The sequence below is a fragment of the Vidua chalybeata genome, chromosome 18 (genome assembly GCF_026979565.1).
Source record: "Vidua chalybeata isolate OUT-0048 chromosome 18, bVidCha1 merged haplotype, whole genome shotgun sequence".
NCBI classification, from domain to species: domain Eukaryota; kingdom Metazoa; phylum Chordata; class Aves; order Passeriformes; family Viduidae; genus Vidua; species Vidua chalybeata.
Window position 1 is genome coordinate 9,331,577 of NC_071547.1, and position 25,503 is coordinate 9,357,079.

The 25,503-nt window shown below is 43.3% G+C and overlaps 2 protein-coding genes across 10 annotated transcripts in view; one reads left to right on the top strand and one right to left on the bottom strand.

The window, feature by feature from the left end:
* Positions 1 to 35: 35 nt before the first annotated feature.
* PISD (phosphatidylserine decarboxylase) lies at positions 36 to 25,042 on the top strand. Of its 5 annotated transcripts, none has more exons than XM_053959025.1 (8): positions 36 to 115; positions 3,078 to 3,172; positions 7,410 to 7,585; positions 19,716 to 19,952; positions 20,065 to 20,203; positions 20,941 to 21,087; positions 21,802 to 21,962; positions 22,272 to 25,042. In XM_053959025.1, exons 1-8 carry the CDS (start codon positions 90 to 92, stop codon positions 22,494 to 22,496), a joined length of 1,206 nt encoding a protein of 401 aa, XP_053815000.1. In that variant the 5' UTR covers positions 36 to 89; the 3' UTR covers positions 22,497 to 25,042. The 5 variants fall into 5 exon arrangements, with proteins under 5 accessions (XP_053815000.1, XP_053815002.1, XP_053815001.1 ...); XM_053959027.1 differs by lacking the exons at positions 36 to 115; positions 3,078 to 3,172 and adding exons at positions 15,547 to 15,768; positions 17,591 to 17,756 and having other exon boundaries at positions 7,512 to 7,585; XM_053959026.1 differs by lacking the exons at positions 36 to 115; positions 3,078 to 3,172; positions 7,410 to 7,585 and adding exons at positions 11,341 to 11,443; positions 15,547 to 15,768; positions 17,591 to 17,756.
* Positions 21,234 to 25,503, bottom strand: part of SFI1 (SFI1 centrin binding protein) — a 30,217-nt gene continuing 25,947 nt past the window's right edge. For 4 of the 5 annotated variants that reach the window (XM_053959021.1, XM_053959022.1, XM_053959020.1 and 1 more), the window contains one exon: positions 25,031 to 25,385. In XM_053959021.1, coding sequence (XP_053814996.1) covers positions 25,278 to 25,385 — 108 coding nt within the window. In that variant the 3' untranslated portion in view covers positions 25,031 to 25,277. Of the gene's footprint in view, positions 22,028 to 25,030; positions 25,386 to 25,503 lie in introns of those variants that run through there. The other variant, XM_053959019.1, reaches the window with a different exon arrangement.

Below are 25,503 nucleotides of genomic sequence, written 5' to 3' on the forward strand. Positions count from 1 at the left end.
CCGCCCCTGGCCCCGCCCCCCGTGCTGTTCCCGCCCTCGCGCGCGGGCCGCGGCAGAGGACGCGGCGGCGGCGGCGGCGGCGTGGGAAGATGGCGGCGGCCGCGGCGCGGAGCAGGTACGGGCACGGCAGGGCTGGGCCTGGGGCTGTCACTGTCACTGTCACTGTCACTGTCACTGTCACTGTCTGGCCCCGGCAGCACTGTCTGACAGCCGGCACCCCGTGGGGGAGGAGGAGCCGTGGCTGGGGGTCACAGCCGCCCCCTTCTCGCCCCCCTCGTTCGCTGACGTTTCCTTGCCGGGGTGAGTGCGGTTGTCTCTGCAGCCTTGGCCCTGCCCTTGGCATGTGTGAGGAACCTTGCCCTCCTTCTCCAAGCTAGAAAGGAAGATAAGGGGTTTAAGTATTTTAAGAACGAGAAGCGTTTGGCCTTGTGTAGTTCTGACTCGGTTTTGCAGTCTATAGCTGTCAGTTTGTAAGTGCTGAGTAGCAGTCGGTAGATGGAGAGCAGCTACAGCCCCTCGGGTTATGCAATCCGGGGGGATGGCTGTGAGGAGAAGCACCTGGCCGGGCACTGATACTCCTCTACAGGAGATATCCTCTTACAGGTTGTGCTTTTCATAGCAACCAAACAGCTTAAGCAATGCTGTTTCTCGGCCACAGTTCTCTGTTCTTGACTAGAACACACAGTTCCCTTATTCCCCTTTCTCTCTCAAAACCTGGAGAAAACACCGTGTGCACAGAGCATTCTGTTATCTCCGGCCTCAGTGCTGGCAGCAGAGTGTTGTCCCTTGTCCAGAGATGGCTGAAGACATAGAGGGGCTGCAGTTAACGTGGAATTCCTTGGCAGTTCCTTTTCCATCAGCCTCCAGTCAGATGGGAGAGGCAGGAGGTCAGTACTCCAATGTGCATTTGTACCCATCAAGGCCAGGCTGTCAGGAGCAGGGAAAGTGAGACTGTTTAGTTTTGTTGTCCTTGCCTGTTTTTAGGCAGGTTTCAGAGTAAGATGGAAACTGATTTTCCAGTGTTGGACACCAAAACCAATTTTGGTAAGAGCTTAGGGTTAGGTGTTGTGTCCTTCCACTGTCTGAGGAAGTACCACGTCCCATGGGCACTGCCCCAGCAGTGAGAACAGCTCTCAGATGCCAACACAACTCGTTCTGTTCTGACTGCATTTTTGTATAGACTATTATGTAGGAAGGCTAATAAATGTCTCAAATACTAATGCTTTAGGCTGCAGTTAAGTTTTAATAATGTTTTCCATTACTTTTTAGGATTTGAAAACTCTTCTGCTAAATTTAAGTCTAATGCTAATTTGATTAGTTCTTTATTTTTTGAGCCCCTTAGAAGTAGCCCACAGGCTCCCAGCTTACTGATGAGCAAGTGCTTCTTTTATCCCAAGTGTTTTAATATGCTGTAAAACAGGCCTTGTAAGTCCACAAATTAGTGTAGGTCTGGTATGACCCAAGAGCATGAGGTGACCTCGTTGTTCATGACAAATTAGAACGTGTTGCTCTGTAGAACATACAGGTTCTGCAGCAGTGGGAACACTTTTTCTGGCTTGCTGAGGAAGTAACATCCTGGGAGATGATGCAGCAGTGGGGTGTGTTTAGCACGTGGTTACAGGAATCTGGGGCTTGGGGAGGGTCTGTCCTGTCATGTTTGGGTTAGTACAGGGATTTTAACAGAGACCATGAAGCTGAAGGGCAAAGTGAGATATTCTGACACTCTTGCTGTGGGGATAAGAGAAAACTTTAGCTCTTGGTCCTTGGCTAATGTTAAAGCATAGTTATCAAGTGTGCTGGCTTAATGATGTAACTTCTAGACAAGAAATCTGTACATTCTTCTTTGAAATAAAGGGATCATGCCTACATGTAACTCAGTAGACACCTGAAATTAAGTCTTTAAATTCTTAATAATAACTTCCTGAGATTGAATGGCCCCAAATGATGCAATAGCTTGTAAGCTACTAAAGTAATTGTGTCTTCCACGTATCTGATCAAGAGCAGATGAAGGGCCAGAGGGCAGATGAAGACATCCCAGCTGTGGCACTGCCTCCCGAGAATGAGCAGGTTGCACAAAGATCTGGTTCTTCCTAAGGGTCTGAGCCTGTTGGGGTGAGAACACTGTCCCTCTCCTCCCTGTGATCCTGTCTGACAGCAGGCTGTTGCCAGGGTGTTGTCAAACACTTGCTTAAACATGCTTATTTACAGACTTGGAACAGTTCTTGTACAACTGGATGTCTTCTTGTCAGATTTATTAGGAACATGAAATTAAACATCATATATTAAACACACAAAAAGTCCTGGGTGAACCCTTTCTCTATATTGGCCAGTTCCAAGTCTATTTTATATATTTTCAGAGGGCAGGACCACTCTTACTGCACACCAGTGGTAAGGTAAATTCTAAAGAAGAGCTGCTGTGCCTGGCAGCCTTTTTACTTTTTCAGCTACTCCACTTGGTCTAATAAATGCCATTACTTCTTCATGGAATCCAAAACTTCTCTAGGTACTCCTCCTCCTTCCCACCAGAATGGTAAAGTAAAAGCTACATGAACCAAATCCTAAGTGTCTATCTAGACAGTTGCTGTTGTAGGAGGTTCTTAAATGACACAGTAGTAGCAGCCCAGTGGAAGTGGAACAATCCCAAGTACTAAACAATAATTATAAAATTTACCACTCCATTTGCATTTTAGAGCTCCAAACAGGCCAAGACAAGCTGATAGCATGAGTAGTTACCTGTAAAGGGCTGTTGGCAAGATCAGCATTTACAATACTCAGAAAAGTATCACTGTTACAACAGCCCAGGAGGAACGTGTCAATATTTGCTAAGAAAAAATAAAGATGCATCATTGAATAAGTACCTGCAGGAGCAGTTGGATTGTCAGGTTTTTCAATTTATTTTTAGGAAAGGAGTAGACCACAAGGGACTAGGCTCAGTGAAAATTTTATGATAATTTGAGTAGACTTTTCCCTCTGTTACTCAGCTGCTAAATATTAGATGGTCACTACACTGAACTGCTGACATTTGCATTATTAAATATTTGTACTTAAGCAGCCACTCTTGTTTGTTGTATTTGCAGCTTGCTGTGCAGCTGTAGCTTTCTGGTGCACAAGAACCTGTGTGTTAGAGCTGGAGTCCTTTGGAAGCAACCTCCTTCAAGGACATTTTTCAGTGGTAAGTGATGGGTTGTAGCTACAAGTGGTTTTAAATTCAGGGTCACTCACAGTTAGGCAAATTGTGGTCTCATATTGGGGAAGGTGAATTTTTTTAAATGAAAGGAGTGGGAGTCCAGCATCAAAGACCAATTAATGGCATATCCTTAGACACAAGCTTCCAAATTATGTTTTCCGCATAGCAAAAGAAGTTTCCATAAGATTTTTTCCATAAGATTCCATAAGATCTTTCCATAAAATCATTTCCATAAGATTCATTACGAGCTGTTGTTGTTTGTTGTTTTCAAACTTTACAAAGCATCTGAAACTTTTTCTAGTGAAGGTGATTCCTGTATAGCAAATTAAAACCCATAGGTTTATTTTTCTTAATTATTTTTTGCACTTTAGTTAGTTGTCTCAGGAGTCTAGAGTTCAAAAATTATTTTTTAAAAAACACAGTATGATTTACCAGAAAGATTCATGTTAGGACAGTGGTTTTACATTTAAAAAAACCCACTTAAATGAACTTGATGAGCAATAATTTGTGTACTTTCCACGCCTACTGAAGTGACTAACTGGGAAGGACAACATCAAACTTACGCGTATTTAGAACATTCAACTGTATTACCTGCTTTGTAGTGCTGCTCTTATCAGGTGTTCACCTTGAAAAGTCTGAGAGATTCAGATTTCAGCAGTTTAACAGCCCTATAAGAAAGAAAAGGTATAAATATCCTTTTTTATTCAATCTGTATTTATAATTTTAATAGATCAGGAAATCAGAGTAGGTTTACATGAAATGTTGGTTAAAATGGTATGTGCGCTTGATGTTTCTGTAGCTGGGTAATGCTTTGAAGATCAAATATTAATGTTTGCTTTTAAAGAATATTTGTAAACTTGTATGTACATTGCCATATATTAATATCACAAATAATAGTTTTCAATTTTTGTTTCCTTGCCAGCTGAGCTATTGGTCCCATTTTCCAAAACCATTTCTTTGGGTTAACTTGCCTGTCCAAGTGCTTTGTCTGGTGTATCATATATATTTCATCATTGAAAAATATGCCTACACAGATGAATAGAAACAGCAGCTCTTTGTTGTCTATAAATCAGTCATTACAGAAAAAAAAAAATCTTGGAAGCTGAGACACAATGCAAAGTTGTTGATCACGAGAAAGAAAAGGTCATTTTAGTTAAAATTAGCTTTGAGTTTTGAGCAAGTCAATTTTTAACCTTACATTTTCTAATTCATTGATATTTTAATTCTGATTTGGATTTAAAGGAAAGATAACTCTTCTCTAATTTTGTCTCTATCCCTTATAATGGTCTCCTCTAATTGTTTGTGTCATGTCCTGGAAGAAATTCTTAATTTGGTCAGAGCAGTGAAGCAGCATTTATGCATCTAACTGCATAAACTAGATCATTCCTGCCATTATTAAGTTTCCTTTCTCATCCTGAATTTTCCAGCATTTCTGAGGGAATGTGTATTTTTCACCTGTTCCAGAGAAGGAAACTGTTACTAATTTTTATTCTCCTTTGCTGAATATACTCAGTGTTTAAGAGAATTCTGGAAGAGGTTGGCTTTATCTGTGAGGGCTTCAGATTTAGGGTAGTAGCTAAAAATGTTATTAGTACACTGACAGTCCTGCATCTTTCTCCTCTTGCCCTGGACTTGTTTCTGGTGGCTCTTGTGCCAAGGTATGAGCTCTCCACACACTCTCATGCTGCTTTCCAGGGAGCAGCAGTAGCATCACTAGAGAACATGATGTTCAGCTGAAGTCTAAGCAGTGCCAGCTACCTAAACCTGGTTCTGTTGCCAAAATTAGTAATTAGTGTTCTTGTCTTAGAATTTGTACACTTGTGTGAATTCCACTTTTGTGGGAAAGGTGTGGAATTTTGTTTTGTCAGGGCAAAAAAGCTTGACAGTGGCATGTTGGATGCCTTTGCAATGATAATGTTTTGGAGACCAGTTACAGAAGTGCTGTTTCATTAATGCTGGAGATGGTGAAAAGTCAACTTTTCATTTCTCAACTACTTAAATTGTGTTTGCTGTGGCTTGTGGAACACCACATGGTTTGGTCACTGGTACAGGAAGAGAAATGTTCACATGGGTGTAATCAATGCTTTTGAAGCAGAAACTGCCTCTCTCTGGATCCAAACCAGAAAAAGCTGTTCCCACTGAGGGGTTTTGGTTTGGGAATTTGTGAAATTGCTGAAATAGCTGGGCAGCTTTGCTAACTTAGAACCAAAGATGTGGTGGAAGGGAGTTAAAGGCTTTAGGGCTAAAGAGTATCATTGGTCTGTGTACAGACATTTCTGTTGAAATAGTGATGCAAAGTTGAAAGGTTGAGACTTTGTAAATTCAAGTAAGTCTGTGTTTTTAAACATTCAGCTGTTCTAAATGATCCCTCTCCTTCCCTGAGCATTGTTCTTTAGGAACGAATAATTTTTAGAATCTGAACTGTAACTGTAGTTGCTGCCTTGTTTGTTTACTGAGTTTGGTTTTCTCCCCAAGAAAATAATTTTTTTTAAAGGAGTAACAAAGCTGGTTTTGTTTTATGATGCATTTAGGATATATAGCAATATTTTAAATCACAAGTGTAGGAAAGAAATTATTAAGAAATATTTTTTTTGATAAAACTAAATGCGGACCATAATTATTTTATTATTTTTGTTTGGCATCTTTTTGCAGCATCATGGCTGAATGCTTCTAATCAACTTAATTCCTTAGAGCTAAAGCTTTCCAGACTTCAAAACAATTGTGCTTTGTCTCTATGTGTGCCTAGAAATGGAGTTGGTGTTGATTGAATTCTTTTGGTTGCTAATGCACACACCCATTCACAGTCAAGCCCTAAGAAGCCTGACTTTGATGGAGCAAGATAAAGTTCATTGGGTTTCATTCTGGTGCATCCAAGTTAATGATTGCTGTGGAAATGACAGCAGTCAGTATCAACAATTGGTTCTAGGCATTTTCTGTCAGGCAGTGACTTGTACTCATTGCTGAGAACTTCTCACTGACTGGCAGATAGACATGAGCAGCACAGTCTAATACTGACTTAGCCCTGGACAGATTTGTTTTCGCTGAAGATTTTGGGATTTTGAAATTTGGCAGGCCCAGCTGTTGGAGTATTTTCTATAAAATACTCCAACAGCTGGGCCTGCCCCACGCTTGGTCTCTTGCCTAGTGACCACACCGCGTCCTTGTATCTCACAGTGACTGCAAGGCTGGACTTAGGCAGGAGGAGCTTGGTAGTTACTCAGTAAAAACCAGATGTAGTACTACACATCTTGTTTCACGTGGTGACTTGTATTACAGCAGAAATGGGCCTGTTTTCCTGTTACCACACCTGCTCTGAAACAGGTCATCATTTCCTTCCCTCTTCCAGTTAGCTGTAGAGTCTGGGGATTCCCAAACTGTAGTGAAAGCTTTAATGACTGAGAAGCACAAAGCTTTACAGTAGTACAGATTGTTCCCCAGCAAATGATTATTCTACAGAGTACCAACATTCTCACAGCTGGAAACTATGATAGTGCTGTCAGACACTAATTTTATGTATTTCTCCATGGGGCTTTCAGGGAACACACTTTATACATATTTTGGGGAGAAGAATGTTGGAAGCATGTGGGGTGGCAGGGACAGGGATGAGGTTAAAACCACAGATGACCAATTAGTGTTGGTCAGTTTACAGTAACTTGGTAAACTGCAATAACTGGAGTACTCAGGAGCATCTGTACATACCTTCTGTGTCAGATTTATTTTCTAATCACATTTTCATCACCCAAGCTCATATCCCTTGTGGCAGGCACATTCTTCTCTCTCTCAGGATTTTTTCATAGAAGAACACAGAGAGAAGAAAGAGAAAACAATTTCTATTTCTGCTCCTTGTTTTTCCCATGTGGAATGTGTTTGGAGAATTGTTTACCTGGGGTGATTGCTTGGTTGGATTCTGTTGAGGATTGTTTGAGCCTGATGGCCAGTCAAATCCACCTGTGGCTGGACTCAAGAGAGAGGGTCACGAGTTGTGAGTTAGATATGGTAGTTAGAAAAGTAGGTATGTAGTTTTGTATCTCCTTAAAATGGTATATTAATGTATTTTATTATAGTTATAATAAAGAAATCGTTCAGCCTTCTGAACTGGAGTCGGACATCAGCATTTCTTCCCACTGGGTTCATCTGCATTTACAATAATCCCTCACTGCACAGAATTGCTTTCTCTTTACTGTGTAGCTGTTCTCTTTCCTGAAGATTTTTTCTGTTACAGACAGGAAGAAGTTTCACACTGCTCCGGTGGGACAAGTCTTCCGCCTGCGGCCCTTCCATGTTCTGGTAGCTACAGGTGGAGGATATGCAGGATACAGAAAATATGAGGATTACAAGTTGGAACAGCTGGAGAAGAGGGGCATAGAGGTGCCTGTGAAGCTTGCAAGTGAATGGGAGGTAAGAAAATTGGGGCAATTTTACTTCTGCCACGTTTGATGCAAAGCTCCTTTGCTTCCATTTCAACACAGCAGTCTTTAATTTGCCTCTACTGACAACATGTTCTTGACAACTCATGGAACTGAAGTTTTCTGTCACTTCAGTAACTCATTTGGCTGAAGTCATGATACATTAGGAACTGCCAGCAACATCTTTTAGTGTGGCTAACCCATATGTGCTTTACAAGAAAGCTGAGATAGAATAAATGCCTGGTTAATAAAAATTTACCTGTTTCTTGAATGAATTTACAGCAAGACCTTTTTTTCTTAGTTTTTTTTTTTTCACTTAGGTCTGTAATTCCTCTTGATCCTGAGGGATTTTTTTCCTTTTCCTTTTGGATTCCAAGGAGTTGAGAAATTATTGTGGAATTGCAGATGGTGTGTATCATATTCATGGTCAAACACCCATTGCAGCATTGAAGTAAATCTTCGTGACTTCCTGTAACTACTGTATTGCATTGGAAGTATTAAGCATATTGTTCAACTTCACGTTGGACAGTTTAAAATATATGTGGTATTCTTCCAAACAGCCAGTTGAGTGCCTGCTTCAGTGCCACTTCTGAAGGCAAGGAGTTAAAGATTCTAGGATTGTAAGGTTGTGTAGGAGATGCTTTAGTGTGACCTCTGGCACTCCAGTTTCTTTGCATTCCTGAGCACACTGCCAGTGTGTGAGTGATTTGGCCACATGCCTGTGGGAGACTAGGCTGGAATCCCTAAATTTCAGTAGTGACCAAAGCCAGATACGATCCAGACAGTCCAGATGCTAACAGCTTAGCCTATGATAACTCCTGAGGAATCTGTCTTCTGTCTTTTCTTTTCTTGCTGAAGTTTGTTTCAAATGGTTTCTGATTAAAAAAAGAAGTGGTAAGTGTCCACAGAGTATTTATTTAACAAGGCAATGTTAATTCAGTTCTGATGCTTGAAAACAAATATTCTTTTGTTATTTATACTTTTTGGTATGAAATTGGGTAATTCTCTTATTGCATTTGCCTTCTTTCATTATACTGATATGCTGGTTTGTTATTATTTGGTGAAGCTAAGAGTGTTGCTTTTGATGAAACACCTTTAAAGGATTTGGTTTTTACAGTGGGGAAACACACAGAGAATTTCAAACTGATAAGCAGGGCCCCAAATGCAGCAGACCATAGTAGGAGGGGCTAACAAGACATCCCAGTCCTTCCTGATGTGTTTGAGTTCTGTTGAATGCTTCTGTGGGAGGGAAAGGAAGCTCAATAGTTATGAGGAAAAAGAGAAACTGTGGTCACACATTGCAAGAAATATTCCAAACAATGAAGGATTCAAGAAAAAATAAGAGCTGCATTGTTCCTTTTTACTGTAGAGTGAAGTGGGATTTTTTGCTGACCTGTCATTTTCCATTGTTTTGGTTTTTTGCATCACTGGGCTCAAGCTAAGGGGTGTGGAAGGGGGGGTGTTGTCTTGTATTTAGGGCAGAATAAGCCTTTGCATAGGCAAAGAGAGACCGAGTGTGATTGAATGGGCTTTGAAAGAGTAATACAGAACAAGGAACTGGTGCATGTGCCCTCACTGCTGAGCCTGCTGCTCTGAAGTGCTGATTCCACGGTACCAGCCTCTTGTTCCTGTGGGATTGTGGACCATCTTCCACCTGCCAGCTCTGTGTGTAAGGCAGATTGCCCTGCTTCTGAGAAGAAGACATGGTATTAACCCTGCTGAGGTGGCAGGGAAGCTCTCCCTGTAGCAGAGGTACATGCAGGGATCCTCATTGAGGTGTGCCTCATTTTTGACTGAATTACAGAGTCGGTACACTTCTGTGTGGTTTTGTTTTGCTTGAGCTTCATAAAAAAATGGGGAGGTGGGAAATGAATCTGGTGCAAGTCAAGTGTCCCTTAAGTTTCTCCACAGGGAAAGACAGAACTACTGTTTCTTAGCACAGACCTTTTCTTTGTGTAATTTTCTTAGAGACATTCTGTCGCTAATAGCTTGAGCTGATTAACGCCTTAGTGTCTCCTACTGTGAATACCAGTGGGGATCAGCTTTCATTTAATTAGATGAGGTAAAGCAGAGCGCTTGGAGAGAGACAGCTAGATGTTTATCAGATGGAAGCTTATTGTTCCAAGTTTTTGCTGTCACAGAACATTTCCTGGCTGGGATCTGCAAGCATGGCATGCCATTCATATGCTAACTAGAGGCATTTTGCTGCTTCTTACCTGGGCACCAGGGCACTGTTGATACAGGATCAAAGAATTACTGTGGGAAAGCTTGGCCAGAGGGGGAGTTTGGAGGAACAGAGAGTCCAGATGAACCAGAGTTTTGAGAGTGGAACTTGTAGGCGTCCTTTGCTCCTGTAGTTTGCTCTGTTCTGTGTAAAGAAAAAGCAGTGTGTATTGGAGTGACATGTGCCAGGAAAGCACAGTAAACGTCTCTGGAAGTGAGCTGAAGTGTTCAAACTGCAGCTTATTGTCACGGGCCAGTTTTTAAAAACAACTTAATTCACCAGGAGAGTGTTTGAGCATAGGTTTAGGATCTGGATTCTCAGAGGTAAGAACAACAGTCTTTCCTACTGATGTCAGGAAGTGCTTGTATTTATTGTAACAGAGGATACTGGAGCTCATATGGCAGTACAGTACAGAAGGTGCTTTTCTTGGCCCAGAGGAGACATTCAGTATTATGGTAAGAGGTGTGTTTCAAGTTCAGGAAAGAGCTAATAATGGAAGAATATGTGATATTTTTTTTTAATTCGACTTCAGAAGAAATATAATCTCCAGTTGGTCTGTTATTCCTCATTCTTGCTCCCAGATTCTGATGCTTGGAGTTTTATTGGCGCATCTATGCAATTCTAAAAAAAATCCTTGTAAAGTGGTTCAAAGTACACAAGAAAGATGGTCAGAAAATGTTAAAACCAGTGACATTTCAACAGCATCAGGTTGTGTAAAGGTGGCAATGGTGTAAATGTTTTTCTCGGTTGTCCTGGAAAATGGAACCAAATAAAACCAGTTTGGGTTTATGGGGTTTTTAAAACCTAAACAGTGGGAAGGCCTTTTGACTAGATGAGTCTGTTCTGTCTCGTGCAACTTCCTGTGCATCTTCCTGAGCTTATGGCTTATGTCTTGCTGGGCTTATGGAGCAATTTATCTGAGCGTTTCGGAAGCAGTTTGTGAGACTGGAGCACACTTTCCTGCTTTGACAGCCAGTGCCTGTGTGGGATTGTGTTCCCGCACCCGGACACGCGGTGGGAAGCTGTCTCAGGGAAGCTGTGCAGCGCACAGAATCCGCATCGGTGCCTTGCTCCCCGACAAGTCTCTTTCCCCGTTGTCCGGGCCAGCGGCTCTTTGGAAAGCTGAGCGCTGATCCCAGGAGTGCCCGACCCTCCCGGCGCAGCCCCTTATCCCGCGGGCCGCCGTGTTCCGGAGCCCTCCGGTCTCTCCGTTTGCGTTCGTGCTGCCCTGGCCCCTCCTCCGAAGGGGCCGGGGCCCTGCGGGAAGGAGCCGCCGAGCAGCGCCAGTGGCTGGAGGCGAGGCGGGGCAGGGCTGCCGGCCCGCGCCGCTTCCTTAAGGCTGGGACGGGCCGGCTCCGCCCGGCGCGGCGAGCGGAGCGCGGCCGGCGGGCCGGGAGCGGCGGGAGGTAGGAGCGGAGCTGCCGGGGCCGGGGGTGCGGCTGTGGCCGCCATCCGCTCCCCTGCCCGGAGAAGGGGGCGGGATGGCTGCGGCGCGATGGGGGGGGGTTCGCAGTCCGCTGAACTTTGTTCACGTGTCTGAAAACTGCTTTGAAAGGAAGGGTCGGTGTCGTATTTTGGCGATTGAATGCGGAAAGCCGGGACGGAGGAGACTTTCCTGAGCATCAGGTAAGGGCTACCGGACCGCAGGGCAGATGTGCGAAGGCTGGCGGTCAAGGGGTGATTCAGTCTGGCTTGCTGGAAGTTTCAGTGATGTTCCAAAGTCGACTCATGAGTAATCTCTGAGTAGATTAGAACAGAATGAGTCTGCTGGACCAGCCTTATCGCAGTCCAGAGTCCCGCGGGGAGGGCAGGGGGCCGAGGAGCCGCCGGAGCTCTTGCGCAGCTTCCGCCGGGTGCTGCTCTGTGGGGAGGATGTAACGCGGTTTATGCTTCCTTTAGAGATCCTTTATGGTGCTGAGAGTTTGCTTTACCGGTATCTTAAGCTAAAATAATGGGGGCGGTAGTAGGAGGTGGTACTGGAGTGTTGTTTTAAACCATTACTTGGAAATGACTACTACAAAGTATTAAAAGGGTGCCATCAAATTTCATGTCAGTTTGTTAAATAAATAAAGCTGTATCTCCTTGCTTCACAGAAAATCTCTGAGACTGTATAACAGGCTTTTTGGACAGAATTCAGAACCCAGTCGTCCAGTTAGGTTATCCTAAAATATTTCTTTTTTTCCCTGCTCTATTTATACAAAGTAACTGAAACAGCATTGTAAAGTTAGGGGAAAGCAATAACAAGGTTTTTTTCCTAATACACGAAGTGAAAATGTATAGAAAGGCTTTTTCAAATGAGAAGTAAAGAATTTCAGACAGTACGGGTAGACGCAGCCGAGCACGGTACGGTTCATTAGCCAGCGCTGGTCAGTCCGCGGAGAGCGGTCCCGTTGGAAAACTCCCGGGAGTTTGCTGCCCAGCAATCCCGTGGCCTCGGCAGACGCTCAGGTTTCCCAGCAGCATCGGGGCGACTCAGCTGTGCTCTTGGAGTTCGGGAGCTCCTGCCTGGGTGTGCAGTATCCAGTGTTTGTCCTGCCGGGCTGCCTGCGGAGAAGGTTGGGTGTGAGCAGGGATGACGTTTGTGATGTGGAACAGTTACTGCAGGGAAAGGAACGGGACCTTTAACAACGGTCACCGAGTACCTCGCCCCTGAGTGCAAGACCGTAGTTTTTGCTGGCACTTGAGTACAGCACTGCGATGCGTTCAGTGCATTTTTTAAACAGTAGTTCAGTGACCAAATGTAGAAAGTTTGACCAGAGGGCTTTGAGCACTGACCAGCACATTCCAAGCCTAACGAGTCATGCTTACGGTTTAAAACCGAGGCTGCAGGTTTGCAGTTCAATTGCATATTAGTCTTTCTTGCAACTGCCTTGCTGTGTCGTTTTTTAAAAGTTGAGAGAAGGACTTGAGTAGTTCACTTTTTGACAAGTAATTAAAAGAGGTCACTGGATTTGATGCTTATTTGAGCTGACAGAGTAGAAGCTGTTGTATAGCTGGCAGATTAGCAGTTGTCTATGAGATAATAATTCTCTATGGATTCATACCTGCTGGTAACTGCTGCTTTATTTGCCCAGCGTGGATTCTGGCGAGCTCAGACAGGAGAGGGAGTTTGGTAATGGTGTGCAACCCCTATTAACCAAAAATTTTAAAGATTTTTATCTGAGCTGATGACACAGGCTGTGGGCACTACCTGCATCCCAAGAGGTCCAGCTATTGAGATGCCATTATATAAGTTCCTCTGTCATGAGCTGTTCGATGAGCAGTTCTTGTTCCTTTCCCCATGGAAAGCAGGTAAATTCAGGGTGGATTTTTCATTTCAGCCTTCTTACACTGTAGGAACTGCATGGTACTTCTGGGGCAGCCACAGCAGGGATGTGGCCAGGCATGTCAGCACCTCATCAGGACTCAGGTGTTGGCATCTTGGTGAATAAAATGAGGGGAGTAGAACAGAACTTAAGAGAAACTTATTTGGCTGTGTGCAGTTTTTTTAAGAAGTGGAGAAAAAAAACTTGTAACACCCATGTTTTTCCCTTCCTGGAGAGGAATCTTTCTTGCCCTGCGTTTTTCTTTTCGTTTTGAACTGAAGGGTGGTGCTACCCACTTCATCAGGCTGTAGAACATTTCCATGTCTGGGTTTTTTTAGGGAGCAGGTCAGCTGTTTCTCTGGGTACATGCTTCCTTAGAATCATGGTCACTCAGCTGAGAATATAATAATTCCTTAAAAGTGTTTTGAGGGATAAAATTGAATTTTACTGGAAGAGCTTGTGGGTTACCTCCCTTACCGTGAAGGGAAGAGCACTGAAGCAAATGTGATAAGACGTGTTTGCTCTCTCTCTGCGAGGGTGAAGGTTGCACAGGAGGAGATGGGATGGGGAGCAGGGTTCCACCCTGGCTGCAGGAGCTGCTGGGCTGGGTGCTCTGCTGCTCCTGCCCAGCTCCACCAGTGCCAGACGAACTCTCTCCCCACAGTTCTGTGAACACACGTGTTCAGTGTGAAAAATAATTTTGTCTTGGTCTGATGAAGTTTCTTTTGAAACAATGTTGTCGATTTAGCTTGTTGCTGTTTAAAATTAAGTATTTACTACTGGTAATTTCTAATGTTCCAAATTAATCAGGAAATAGCTCCCCTGTGCTCCTTGTTGCTTTTCTTTGAATTTTGATAGGATTTGGCTAACTGCTTTCAGCATTTTACTATACAGATGGTATAATTTTTGTTGTGTAGGAGTTTCTTGTGCCAGCCAGAGAAAGACTAAATGATATTTTAAATAGGAAAACAAAAAGAGTTGGCACAAGGCTCAGGGAGGAAGGAGTATGTTTTGAATGCTTTCAAAGCATTCTGATCTTAAATTTCCCTTCTTTCAGTTAGCTGGGTTTTTTTTTTAAATTTGAAGTTGTTAAAATTCAGCTTGAACAACATGCACACAGGTCTTGGAACTTCCTGACATACAGAATACCATATAGAAGTTTTCTTCCTGAGAAAAATACTCTAATGCAGGATCTTCAGAGGTGTTTCTAGGGAGTATCTGTAATATTTGGAGTTGAAGGCCAATCAAAATACACAATTACTGCTTGAATATTTTCCTTTTGAGGCCTGACTGGGATGCCATTAGCTAGTTAATTCTAGCTCTTCCTGCTGGGCCTCTCACTCCTCCTGCCTTATCCCTATTACAACACAAGCCTTTCCCTCAATCAGAGCAGCAGTGCTCTTTTTGATCTATTCTGTTAGCCACAGTTTTCATGGTGTCTAGAAACCTTTGGAAACAAGGAGGTTTTTTTTGTTAATTTTCAACCCAGATTTAGCAGAAAGCAGAAGTGAAATGGAACCACTAGAGAGTCACCCCTGAAATAGTTCTGAGTATTTGGTTTAATCTTGAGGTGAGATGTAGCTATCTGACTTCCTCTTCTTGAAGCAGGGTTCCCTTAACAATCCAAACCCAGTCACTTATGTTTGAGGTGTGTTCTGTAGGATTAAAGAGGGAAAATTCTCTGTATATTTAGAATGCTTAGATAGAAACAGTGCAGCCTTTGGTCTTTAAAAATCAAACCAGCTTCCTTTCCAACTGTTTTGTATTTTAGTTCTACTGAACATAAAAACTGTGACAGTACTAAAAGTCACATAATAGACACATAACACATTTTTATACCCATTTCTCAAGCTGGCCCTAAAACTGGCTTATTTTGTATGTATCTGGTTATGTGTAGAAGAATGTCCATTACCTGTTCCCTTAACTGAGTGTTTTGAGATGGAAAGAGGCTTCCACAGATGGATGCTTGTGTCTGGCAAGAGCTGTAAATTAGAAAGACATTCCTTTCTGTTCAGTTTTGTTCTTTACAAGCTGGACACTAAGAGCAGGAAAGGATTTTTGGTGCCCAACAGTCCAGAATTCTTAGCAGCAGCTGCTGCACTGCAGAATTGAAGCTGGGAGTTATCTCCTCCTCCTCCTCCTCCTCCTCCTCCTCTCCGCCCTGCTCCTCCTCCCAGCCTTGCATTCAGGCTGGCGCTGGGATGAGCTGTGCAAGGCCAGCTGGCTGTTCCTCTCACTAGAGCATTGCTGCCCAGCAGCCTGGGACAGACAGCAGGGTGTTTTTTGGGGAGTTGGGTTTCAATGGCCACCCGGACTAGCAAGAAGCAAGGACTGCTCATATGGACAGCTCATTTTTATCGTGTGCAGAGTCGGCTTTGTAGTGGGATGTTGAAATGTGACACAATGCCTGTTTGTTTGCAATAGCTGCAACTCTCGTAGCAGAGATTCAAGTGGGAAACAGAGAGGGAATCCAGAGACAAACCAGCGGGGGATTTAGGAACTGTGACGCCGAGTCCTCTCTCCTATGCCGGAGCAAGCAAAGGAAAGAGAGGTAGAGGAAAAAAGACTGAACCTTGCAACAGCCGTCACCCTGACGATGTGTCAGTCAAACACCCTGCAGGGACCAGAGCTCCACACAGGGAAATGGTGAGATGCTACAAAGCTTTATCTAACCCTCCACCCTCTTGCTACAACCTCCGCAAAGTTAAAACTCATGTCCGGAGGCTGCGCTCAGGGAACGGCGGCAGCAGCAGCTGTGCCGGGGACCAGCACCCACAGCTGGAGAGTCCAGGCCCAGCTGGCTCTGCCGGTGGGACACCAAATAGGAGAACTCGTTTCAGGTACTGTTCAGTATTTTCTGCTTTGCAGGAATGGTGACTGAAGCGGGAGGGAGGCTGGGAGGCTTTCTGGGCAGAAGGAGCGGGAGCCATCTGCAAAGCTTTTGTTTGGCCTAATTACTATAAAGCTCCTTATACATTGTATTGGCAGAGAAGGGCATGCTGTTCCATGACAAAGGGGAATGGGGAAGCTTTCATTCCTTTCCCTTCTACTCTTTTATCACTACGAGAATGGAAAAATTAGTTGAGGGGCCGCTCTGAAACCAGGCCAAGGCAGTGAGAAGCCAGAGGGCTCCAACGCGATGCAGCTCTGCAGGGATTGGTCCAGGAGCGACTGCAGTGAAGGGGGGGAGAGCAGCGGGAGGGGGAGAATGGGACCCAACCCGGCTCCTGGCCTGCCAGCCCTTGCAGGCTGCTGGGGGTAGGGATGGGAGGGAGAATGTGAAGTGTCCCTTCCTATTCCCATGTTGAGTCAGTCCTACCTCCTGCTGAGAAGCCTGCATTAACTCTGCTAAGACAGCACTTCTGCTCAGGGTTCTTTTTCCCTGTTGCATTAAGATGCACAGATCATTCTCTATGTATTAGTTCTTCAGGGGAAAGAAGTTGTGTTCACTGCAGAAAAAACATCTCTCTGAGCCCAAAGCACCATCTTGCATCCCAGAGTGGTGACAGTTATACCTGTCTGCCTGATATTTTAATTCTGATCCAAGTTTTGAAAAGAACAAGTTGGCAAGAAAATTTCTTTTTAAATTCTCAGCTTTTCTCCATCTTGGAAAGACATACGCAGTATTTTGTAGTTCCTCTTTCATGTCACAGGATCCCTTGAGAGAGTGAGCTGTTGGGAGCAGCCAGACTGTGCCACTTCAGTTTGTGTGTGCACGTCGCTGCGTCCTGGGTGCAGAACAGTCTCCTAGCCAGGAGTTCAGTCAGTCATTTGAATAGTTTGCCCTCAGGTAGACAGATTTCCGTTTGATAATGTGACCTTGGAAATGCCAGTGGTTTTTTCATGAGTAGAAGCCAAAGAATAAATGGGGACCTGAAGGGTTTTGCATCCAGACCTCCTGCAAGGGTCTGAACTGAGGTCCTTGATGTCTGTCCTCTGCTAAGAAGCTGAGTAGCTTTTCTCTGTGAGAATTAGAAGGTCAACTTCTCCCCATGGCCATTTGTGCAAAATGAGGTCTCTCTCAGTCAGGACATCCATGTAACAAAAAAAGTCAGAGATGCAGCTGGTTATGAGGCAGGGGAGTTGATTATTGGGCTATGGAGACTAGATTATTGTGCAGTAGTAGAAATATTGGCTTTGTCCACACGTTCCCTATTCGGAACCAGGATACTCAGTGAAGGATTTCAGACCTGGAAACTGGTCTTACCTGTAACTTTTGAGGGTGTCATTCATAAAATGTTACCTATGAGGGTGAACACCATTATTTGAATGGAAGACTTATTTTTCAGATAAACTGTTCTTCTATTTTGGGAAGGGGAAGAACTGATCAAAATAAAGGAGTAAAGACTTGTAGTATTAAAGATTAAGAAACATTTAGCAGGAATAACTCACCCCAGCTGTCGGTAGCTGGTGGCTCTGCAGCTGATGAGATGCCTGACCCTCTGATGTTGTGTATGTAATCTTTCAGGTTGCAATTCCCCCAGCTGGCCCTGAGGCGAAGGTTGGGCCAGCTGAGCTGTATGTCTAGGCCTGCTCTGAAACTCCGTTCTTGGCCTCTGACTATTCTCTATTACCTTCTGCCTTTTGGTGCTCTTAAACCCTTGACCAGAGTGGGATGGAGGCCTATGAGCAGGGTAAGTGTGAGCAGGTCTCTCGCGCGCCGCGTCTGGGAGCTGTGTCCTGGAGGAGCTGGCAGCAGCTGGGGGGAAGAGCTGCTGCATGCAGGACAGCCTGGTGATCACTGGTGTGAAAGTTTTTACTGTCTGTAATTGTGTTGATTAATTGCTTCACAGACAAGTGACTTTTTCAGGAGCAGAGAATTACTTTGTCCTTTAACAGTCAGGGAAAGTTAACAGAAACTTCTGAAGGAATTCAGTCACCTCACAGTATCAGGGCTAGGACAAGGAAGACCAAACCTTTTGGCAAGTTTCTTTTCCTGGTCCTAATGAAATGGTCTCTTTTTTTTTTGTTATTTTCGCACCAAGAGGGTTTGTTCCTTGAGTTCATTGAGCATTTGTAGTCCAGCATGTCCAAATGATACACAAATCTCTCCTCAGACACTGTTGAGAGCAGGGTATGGGATGCCTTGCACATAGTAATTCTCCCCACAAATCGTGCAGTTTCAGAATCCAACAACCAAGTAAGTGTTTTGATTGCAAACACGAACAAAATTGCCATTCTTAAGCCTATTTTATTGAACATCTGTTCTGTTTGATCCCATCAACTTGAAAACCAGGTTCCTTTGAAGAGAAGAGGCTGATAGGAAATACTGCTTTTGACAATTGGTGTGATTTTATAGCTGTATGTACATTTTTGGTGTTGATGGAAAACAGCAAAGTTAATTTTTAGAAATTAATACAGTGTAGGGCATGTCAAATAAAATGGCAACATTTTTTTCTTCAGTACTTCAGCTTATATAACCTAAAGTACTGTTCATTTAGAAGATTTTATCTGACGTAAGATTAGGTTGGTACTTCCTTTCTGAAATATCCCTGTATGTACACAGGATGGTGTTTTGTAAGTGAAATCTTAATTTGCTGTATTTGGTATGATGGAGCCAGTGCATACTTCTGTTTGTGTTTATGGCTGTGCTTTTCAAGACTTAATCATGAAGGATATGATTGAGAACAAATGACTCTCACTAAGAAAAAATCCCAAGGTTTTAGCTGCAAGTTGAATGTAGCTGTTCACCAGTCAGCAGATCACCACTTCCTTTGCAAAACTGGTTTCAGAGTGTTCAGTTCCCTTGGTCCATATTCCCCAGCTTCCCCCAGTTACATCATAGCCATGTGAGCTTCCTGGCTGACAGCAAGTACCACAAACCCCAGAAGAGTTGTCTGCTGGAATTACCAACAGAAAGATGTTGTCATCTCTTCACTTCCATCAACAGGAGATACCTCTTGCCAACTTTTTTCATTTGTTTTCCTTGCTAAAACTTGGGTTTTGGTGAAAGTCTAAAGGTGTATTTCTACAGAAATAAAGGCACTTTATATTCTTGTAATTAGCAGCTCCCATTGTTGTGAGAGAAGGAGTAAGGCTGGTGTAAGTTTATACCTGTGTAGCTTCATCCAGTGGGTACATTTCTTTGATGGTACTTGTGTCATTAGAGCATACAACACACAGTACTGAGTGTGGGGGAAAAACTCTCAGTAGCAGCTGCATCTGAGGAGCATGTCATCCAACACTGAGAAGTTATTTTCCAGTCGATTTTCATTTAGTTACTCACAAAAATTTATACATTGGTAATATTAAACCTTTCTGATTCTACTAGAATATGTGCGACGTCTCTTTTTTTCTGTAAGCCTCACATTGGGCAGTTTCCAGTAACTTCAATGTGGAGCTTCAGCCTGCAAAGGAGTGGAAATTCTGGCTTCACTTTAAAGTTATATTAAGTTTCATCTTGTCTATTCTTGCCAGAATGGAGGGAATGAGGATGAAGTGCAGTGTAAATTTTTTGCTGCCTTAAAGCTACTTGTAACCCATGAATTCAAGGGAGGGGTTTGCAGGAACAGTCTGATCCTTCCTGTGTTACGGGGAGAAGCAAGGAAGCCATCAGTGGGGAGAACACTGACCTGCTGCAATTCTCCCTTCAGGTCGCCCTGTACAAGTCGGTCCCAACGCGGCTGCTCTCACGAGCCTGGGGTCGCCTGAACCAGGTGGAGCTGCCCACGTGGCTGCGGAAGCCGGTGTACAGCCTGTACATCTGGACCTTCGGGGTGAACATGAAGGAGGCAGCTGTGGAGGACCTGCATCACTACAGGAACCTCAGCGAGTTCTTCCGCAGGAAGCTGAAACCACAGGCACGGCCGGTCTGCTGTGTGCACAGCGTGGTGAGTGAAAGGAAGGGAGGGCTTCACCCAGCACTGCCACTTCCCTCAGCCCCCATGCTTCATGAGGAATTAATGAACTGCTAACTGTTTCCATTTTTTCTCTTTGCTGTAGATTAGTCCCTCTGATGGAAAGATCCTTAATTTCGGACAGGTAAAAAATTGTGAAGTGGAGCAAGTAAAAGGGGTCACTTATTCTCTGGAATCTTTCTTGGGACCTCGCATCTCCACAGAGGAAATGCGTTTTAGCCAGGGTGAGTTCTGTGTCAGTTCTGCATTTATTCTGCTGTGCCCTTTCAGTGTTCTCAGAAATCATAAGACTAAGAGAGATGAAAAAAAGTAACATTTTCTTGCATTGTCAGGAACAAAAGCAGGTCTGATTTTTGGTTCGTTTTATTTGTGTGTATCCATGTTGCTGTTCCAGTTCTTCTCATTCTCACCAGTGGCTTTATACAGTCATGCCTGGCTCATTCTGATTAGCTGAACTGAGCTGCTTGGTTCCTACACTTGACTCCAAGATCTGTTGCTATACCATGGCTGCAGCACTCCTGCTGTCACACTGAAAAGGGCCCAAGCACTGGCTAGCAAAAACTAGATAAGCTACTCCTTAACAAGATCCATGCTCAAGCACTACCTCTCTAATGATTTAGAGGACTCTTCACAAATTCTGTTTGTAAAGAGTAGCTTTAATAAAAATCCCGTTGTAAAGGATTTCAGTTTCTGTTGTTTTGCTTAGGGAAGGGCAAACTCCAAAAGAAAAATTTTCACTGTGATTGAAACAATCCAGCATCTGATTTTCTTGTAAAGGGAAAGGAACATTTGGAAATACTGGATTTCTGCATGAAACCTGTGTTTCTGTAGTCCCACCAATCCACGTGGGCTGCATTTAATCCTCTACTATTGCACTGGCTCTAACATAGACTGCCTGGCTTTGGCAGATGACTTCAGGAGGAATATCTTTAACCCCTTCCTTTCCCTGCTTTTTCTGCAGCCCCACATGGTAACTCTTTTCAGCAACAACTGGTCACAAAGGAGGGGAATGAGCTCTACCACTGTGTAATTTACCTTGCACCAGGGGATTATCACTGCTTCCACTCGCCCACGGACTGGACAGTGTCACACCGACGGCATTTCCCAGGTTGGTTTCTGTTCCTAGGAAACAACTGCAGAGCAGCTATGGAGGGAAGCACTGCTATGGGCCTCTGCAGAATGACACACACCAGTGCAGAAGTTGTACAGTAACATCATAGACAATGTTAGAAAAGTAATTGTCTCAAACAGTAATGACTTTTGCAGCTGTATATTTACCAGAGCAAATCATATAAAAATGGTGAAAACAGTAATATTGTATTCAAACTGTTTGAGTTCTTTGAAGTACCCCTTGATTCACGGTGACCTGATTTGTTCCCAAACACTGTTGATTCAGTTTGCACCTGAAATATAGACAGTTCTGCAGATGACACCAAACAGTATCCCGAAGTATGATCTCTTCTTGTGCTTGGCAAAAAAAAATGCAACTGAACAGTCACACTACTGGAGCTGGGATTGGATGTTCTTGCAGATAAAAATATTTTACTTTTTGGTATCTAGTAATACCCTAGTATTTGGATTTGGTTTCAAACACCCTGAGAGATAGATTGACAGACCACACACATCCTTCTGTGACATCCTTTGTTTTCAGTACAGACTTGTCTTTCATTTGCTCTGCCTGGCACTTGCCTCTCTTCTTGAAAATAACTGACAGAGTTGTTTACTGGATCAGCTCCAGTTACACTGAAAACATCATCTGAGTGGCATTACAATATTGCTACAAACCAGACAACCTAACCTGAATATTTTCTCACTCCTTCAGGCTCTCTGATGTCTGTCAATCCTGGAGTTGCTCGCTGGATCAAGGAACTGTTCTGCCACAATGAACGGGTTGTCCTTACAGGTGACTGGAAACATGGCTTCTTCTCATTAACAGCTGTAGGAGCAACAAACGTGGGCTCCATCCGCATCTACTTTGACCAGGTGAGCAGGATCATAGCAGGCACCTTTCTGGTGTTAATGGTTGAGGTTGGTACAGCATAACAAAACTAAAAAAAAAAAGATCTTATTACCCTGAAATTAGGGTGTTTCACAGTACTGATATTCTAAGACTGATCTAAACAGTGCTGTCTCTAATATAGACAATTTAAAAAATATTCCTATTGCACATTTGAACTGTGAGTTTGTGCATGGAAAATGCGTGAGTGTGTACAGTCCACAGCTGTGGTGATGAATGAATACACAGCACTGAAATCCTCCAGTAAATCCTTCTCTTCTTCCTTCTCTGTACAGGACTTGCACACGAACAGTCCAAGTTACTCTAAAGGTTCCTACAATGACTTCAGCTTCATATCCAACAACAACAAGGAAGGAATCCCCATGAGGAAAGGGGAACATTTAGGGGAATTTAACTTAGGCTCTACGATCGTGCTAATCTTTGAGGCACCCAAGGACTTCAGATTCAACCTCAAAGCTGGACAGAAAATCCGCTTTGGAGAAGCACTGGGCTCTCTATAGGAACTGTCTCAGCAAGAAGATTTTCTATAAAAAGGGACACTCTTCACACCACTGAGTGTTTCATTTATCAAGTTTGTATCACTCAGCAGGACCTGGGTGAGGAGGAAAAAAAGATGTCACTGCTGCATTAAACTTGAAAGTATTTGGTCTACATTTACCTGCTGCTGAATGTAGAAACTGAATTGAATGATCATGGATGTATTGGGTACAGCTGCCTTTAAAGATGTTGCCCATGGTGGTTTCAGGCCCACCCTGTGCCTGTAGTCTTTCATGTTCTCCCCTGAATGTGCCACAGGATAATTATGTTCTTAGAGCCTCTAAGTTCCTTTTAAGCCTTCCTAGGCAGGTGCAGTGGGAAAGGGTGGAGGTAGAGATTACCTGTATTAAAGGGACACTGACAGGCTGAGTCAGACCTTGTACCTTGTATCTACAGTATCTGTTTTTCAGACCTTGAGTAAAGAATATATTCTCATATTTATTTTATTCTAAGAAACTCCACCCAAATTCCTAGACAAAAGCAGTCTCTGAATGCACAGATGGCCAAACAGTGAAATTTGCTGGTGTGGCTTCATGGCCCAAACAAAGCAAAATGTACAACAGTCAGTCAGTACAATGAGGGACACTCATCCTGAGTTTTGTACTGTTAGACAACTTTAGTTCTTTTGTCAGACATTGTCCCTTCAAAAATGGACTTTGCACTGTATTTTAAACCTGAAAACAGTGTCTACATTCCAGACAACGGAACTTGTCATCTTGCAATTTTCTTTTTTTTAAAGATAGACAATGCTCTGTGTCCTCTTCCTAATCCATTGTTTTATTTTGCTATTCCAGGCCTTAAAGTTTTTGTCTTGATGAAAGACAGTTAACTTCACCTCTTGGATTAAGGAGTTAGAAGACACAGGGCATATTTTTGCTGGGTGATGTGATGACAACTAAAGTAAGCCTTTTCTTTCTGCTAGGTATCTTGTTACTTTGTCACTAAATTCTTGAAGAATTAGTTCCTCTGTTAAAGGACAGCTACAGCTACTTCAGGACCAATTTTTATTGTACTGACTGAAATGCCCTATGCACTGACTGTGTTTAAAGTATTTATGGCTCTTTAAAGAAATCCCCTGTTGCTTCCCAGGTGCCAGTCTGGCCCTCCCTTGACTGGGCAACAACTTCATCTTATTCAAAATACAAAACAAAAAACCACACTGGCTCTGACTTGTACCCTCATACTTAATGCTAGGAATGTGCTGGGGCTGAAATCTTTGTGCTGAAGCTTAATCCACTGTAAAATTTTAAAGCCTCTTTGTGACTTCACATCAAGAAGAATTAAAATCTAACACCTTGGATCTACTGCATGTGGCACTGACAAAAACCACTGCCAAAGTGAAGAGGAATTGAGTTTTAAAGCAATGTACAAATTGGTTTTTGAGAATAAACTGTTTCAAGTCCCAGCACTCAAACATTTAGAACTGATTTTGCTATCCAGAGCTTGTTGGAGTGGACATGCTTATGAAACCTACCTTTGTGCTTTCTGAAAGATTTCTCATACTACTTCCTTGCTTGAGCTACTTTTCTGCTACTTCAAGAAGATGACAGGCTTTGATGAGCTCTGATCTCCTAAAGAAACCCTTCTTTGTATGCACTGCAGAAAATAGAATATAATTTTGTTGTACAAATGTCCAGTTTGCCAAGTCCTGTATGCTTAGCTTGTCATCGGGAAGGAAGGGATGATGAACTGCCTCTAAGTGATGTAGCCCAGGCATGAGTCAGACGAGGGTGGCTGTTTGGGTGACAAGCAGGAGAAAATTCATTTGGCTCCAGGAGTCAGTGTTTCCTCACACAGGGAGGAGTTTGAAAGCTTGAAGTGGCTCTCAGCCACCTATCTTGTTAAAATTCTTGGTATTAGCAAGTTTACTCCTGCAGCAGTATAGTACCACATACAAGTCTTTTAAAACCTTTGAGAGTGAGAAAAGAGTAAGGCAAATATCAGTCCCAAGAGGATAAAGTTAGGGTGAGCTTTTTGATTGAATTTCAATGTCATGTTAACAAGAGAATGCAAATTTGTTCCAGTGGATGAGAGAAAAAGACAACTGAATCTTTTCCTTCTTTTCCACTGGGGTCTATGGCATCCAGACAAAGCCAAAGGAAGTTAAAGCTTTAATTTCTTCCTACGTAGCAGCATCATCCATAGTATCTGAAGGTAAATATTAGCCTAGTGATGGAGGATGGGTTGCTTGATGTTTGCTTTATTAGAAATCTCAGAAGGAAGAGAGGATTCAGCATGCAAGTGGCTGTTGTTATGATGGTTTAAATACTGTGCAGAGCGAGCTAATAAACCAGCATTGCTTGTGATGCAGGGGCAGCAATGCACCCCAGGAGTGAAAAAGTTCCTCGAGGGTACTGATAATGCTGTGAATTTCTCCTGCATGGAGAATCCATTTAATTCAACTGTATCAGTAGCACGGTATTTTTGTATGTCAAAGTGTATGACTTACTGACATGAACTCATTTAATTGCAAACATTTTGAAATAAAGAGTCTTATCTGTGTTGCTTATCTTTGTGGCATAACAGGTAACCTAAACTAGGTATTGCAAGTACAGCATGAGGTAGATCTAGCTCCAGTTTGGTTTTGATCAGCTAGAGTAACAAAAAAGCAAAATTATTTTCATTTAATTTATCAAAATATAAATGCCATACATAGAACTGTGAATGGATACATCTTTTCCATTGTCCCCTCCTATGAAAGGGGCAAAAAGTCCTACCACTGAGCTGGGAAGTTGGAAGGTGCACTACAGATCCAGGGCAAGCTGGATATCTCGCAGGCGGGCAAGCAGGGCCTGCACATGATGTCTCTCAGCCAGCTGTGCTTTGGTCAGAGTGTTGATCCTCACCTGCAACTGAAAGGGAACACGAGTGCATCAACATAGGTTTGTACAGTGAGACAATATTTAGTCTTTTTGACAGCAAGAGTTGCTCCAGTAGCTTTTGTATTATCTCACTTGAGGGCCAGTACAT

Excerpts from the sequence above, each read along its gene's own strand:
- PISD (XM_053959028.1), top strand. The coding sequence starts at position 15,647 with ATGCCGGAGCAAGCAAAGGAAAGAGAGGTAGAGGAAAAAAGACTGAAC. Across the intron at positions 17,757-19,715 it reads GATGGAGGCCTATGAGCAGG|GTCGCCCTGTACAAGTCGGT; the intron begins GTAAGTGTGAGC and ends TTCTCCCTTCAG. Across the intron at positions 21,088-21,801 it reads ACACCGACGGCATTTCCCAG|GCTCTCTGATGTCTGTCAAT; the intron begins GTTGGTTTCTGT and ends TCACTCCTTCAG.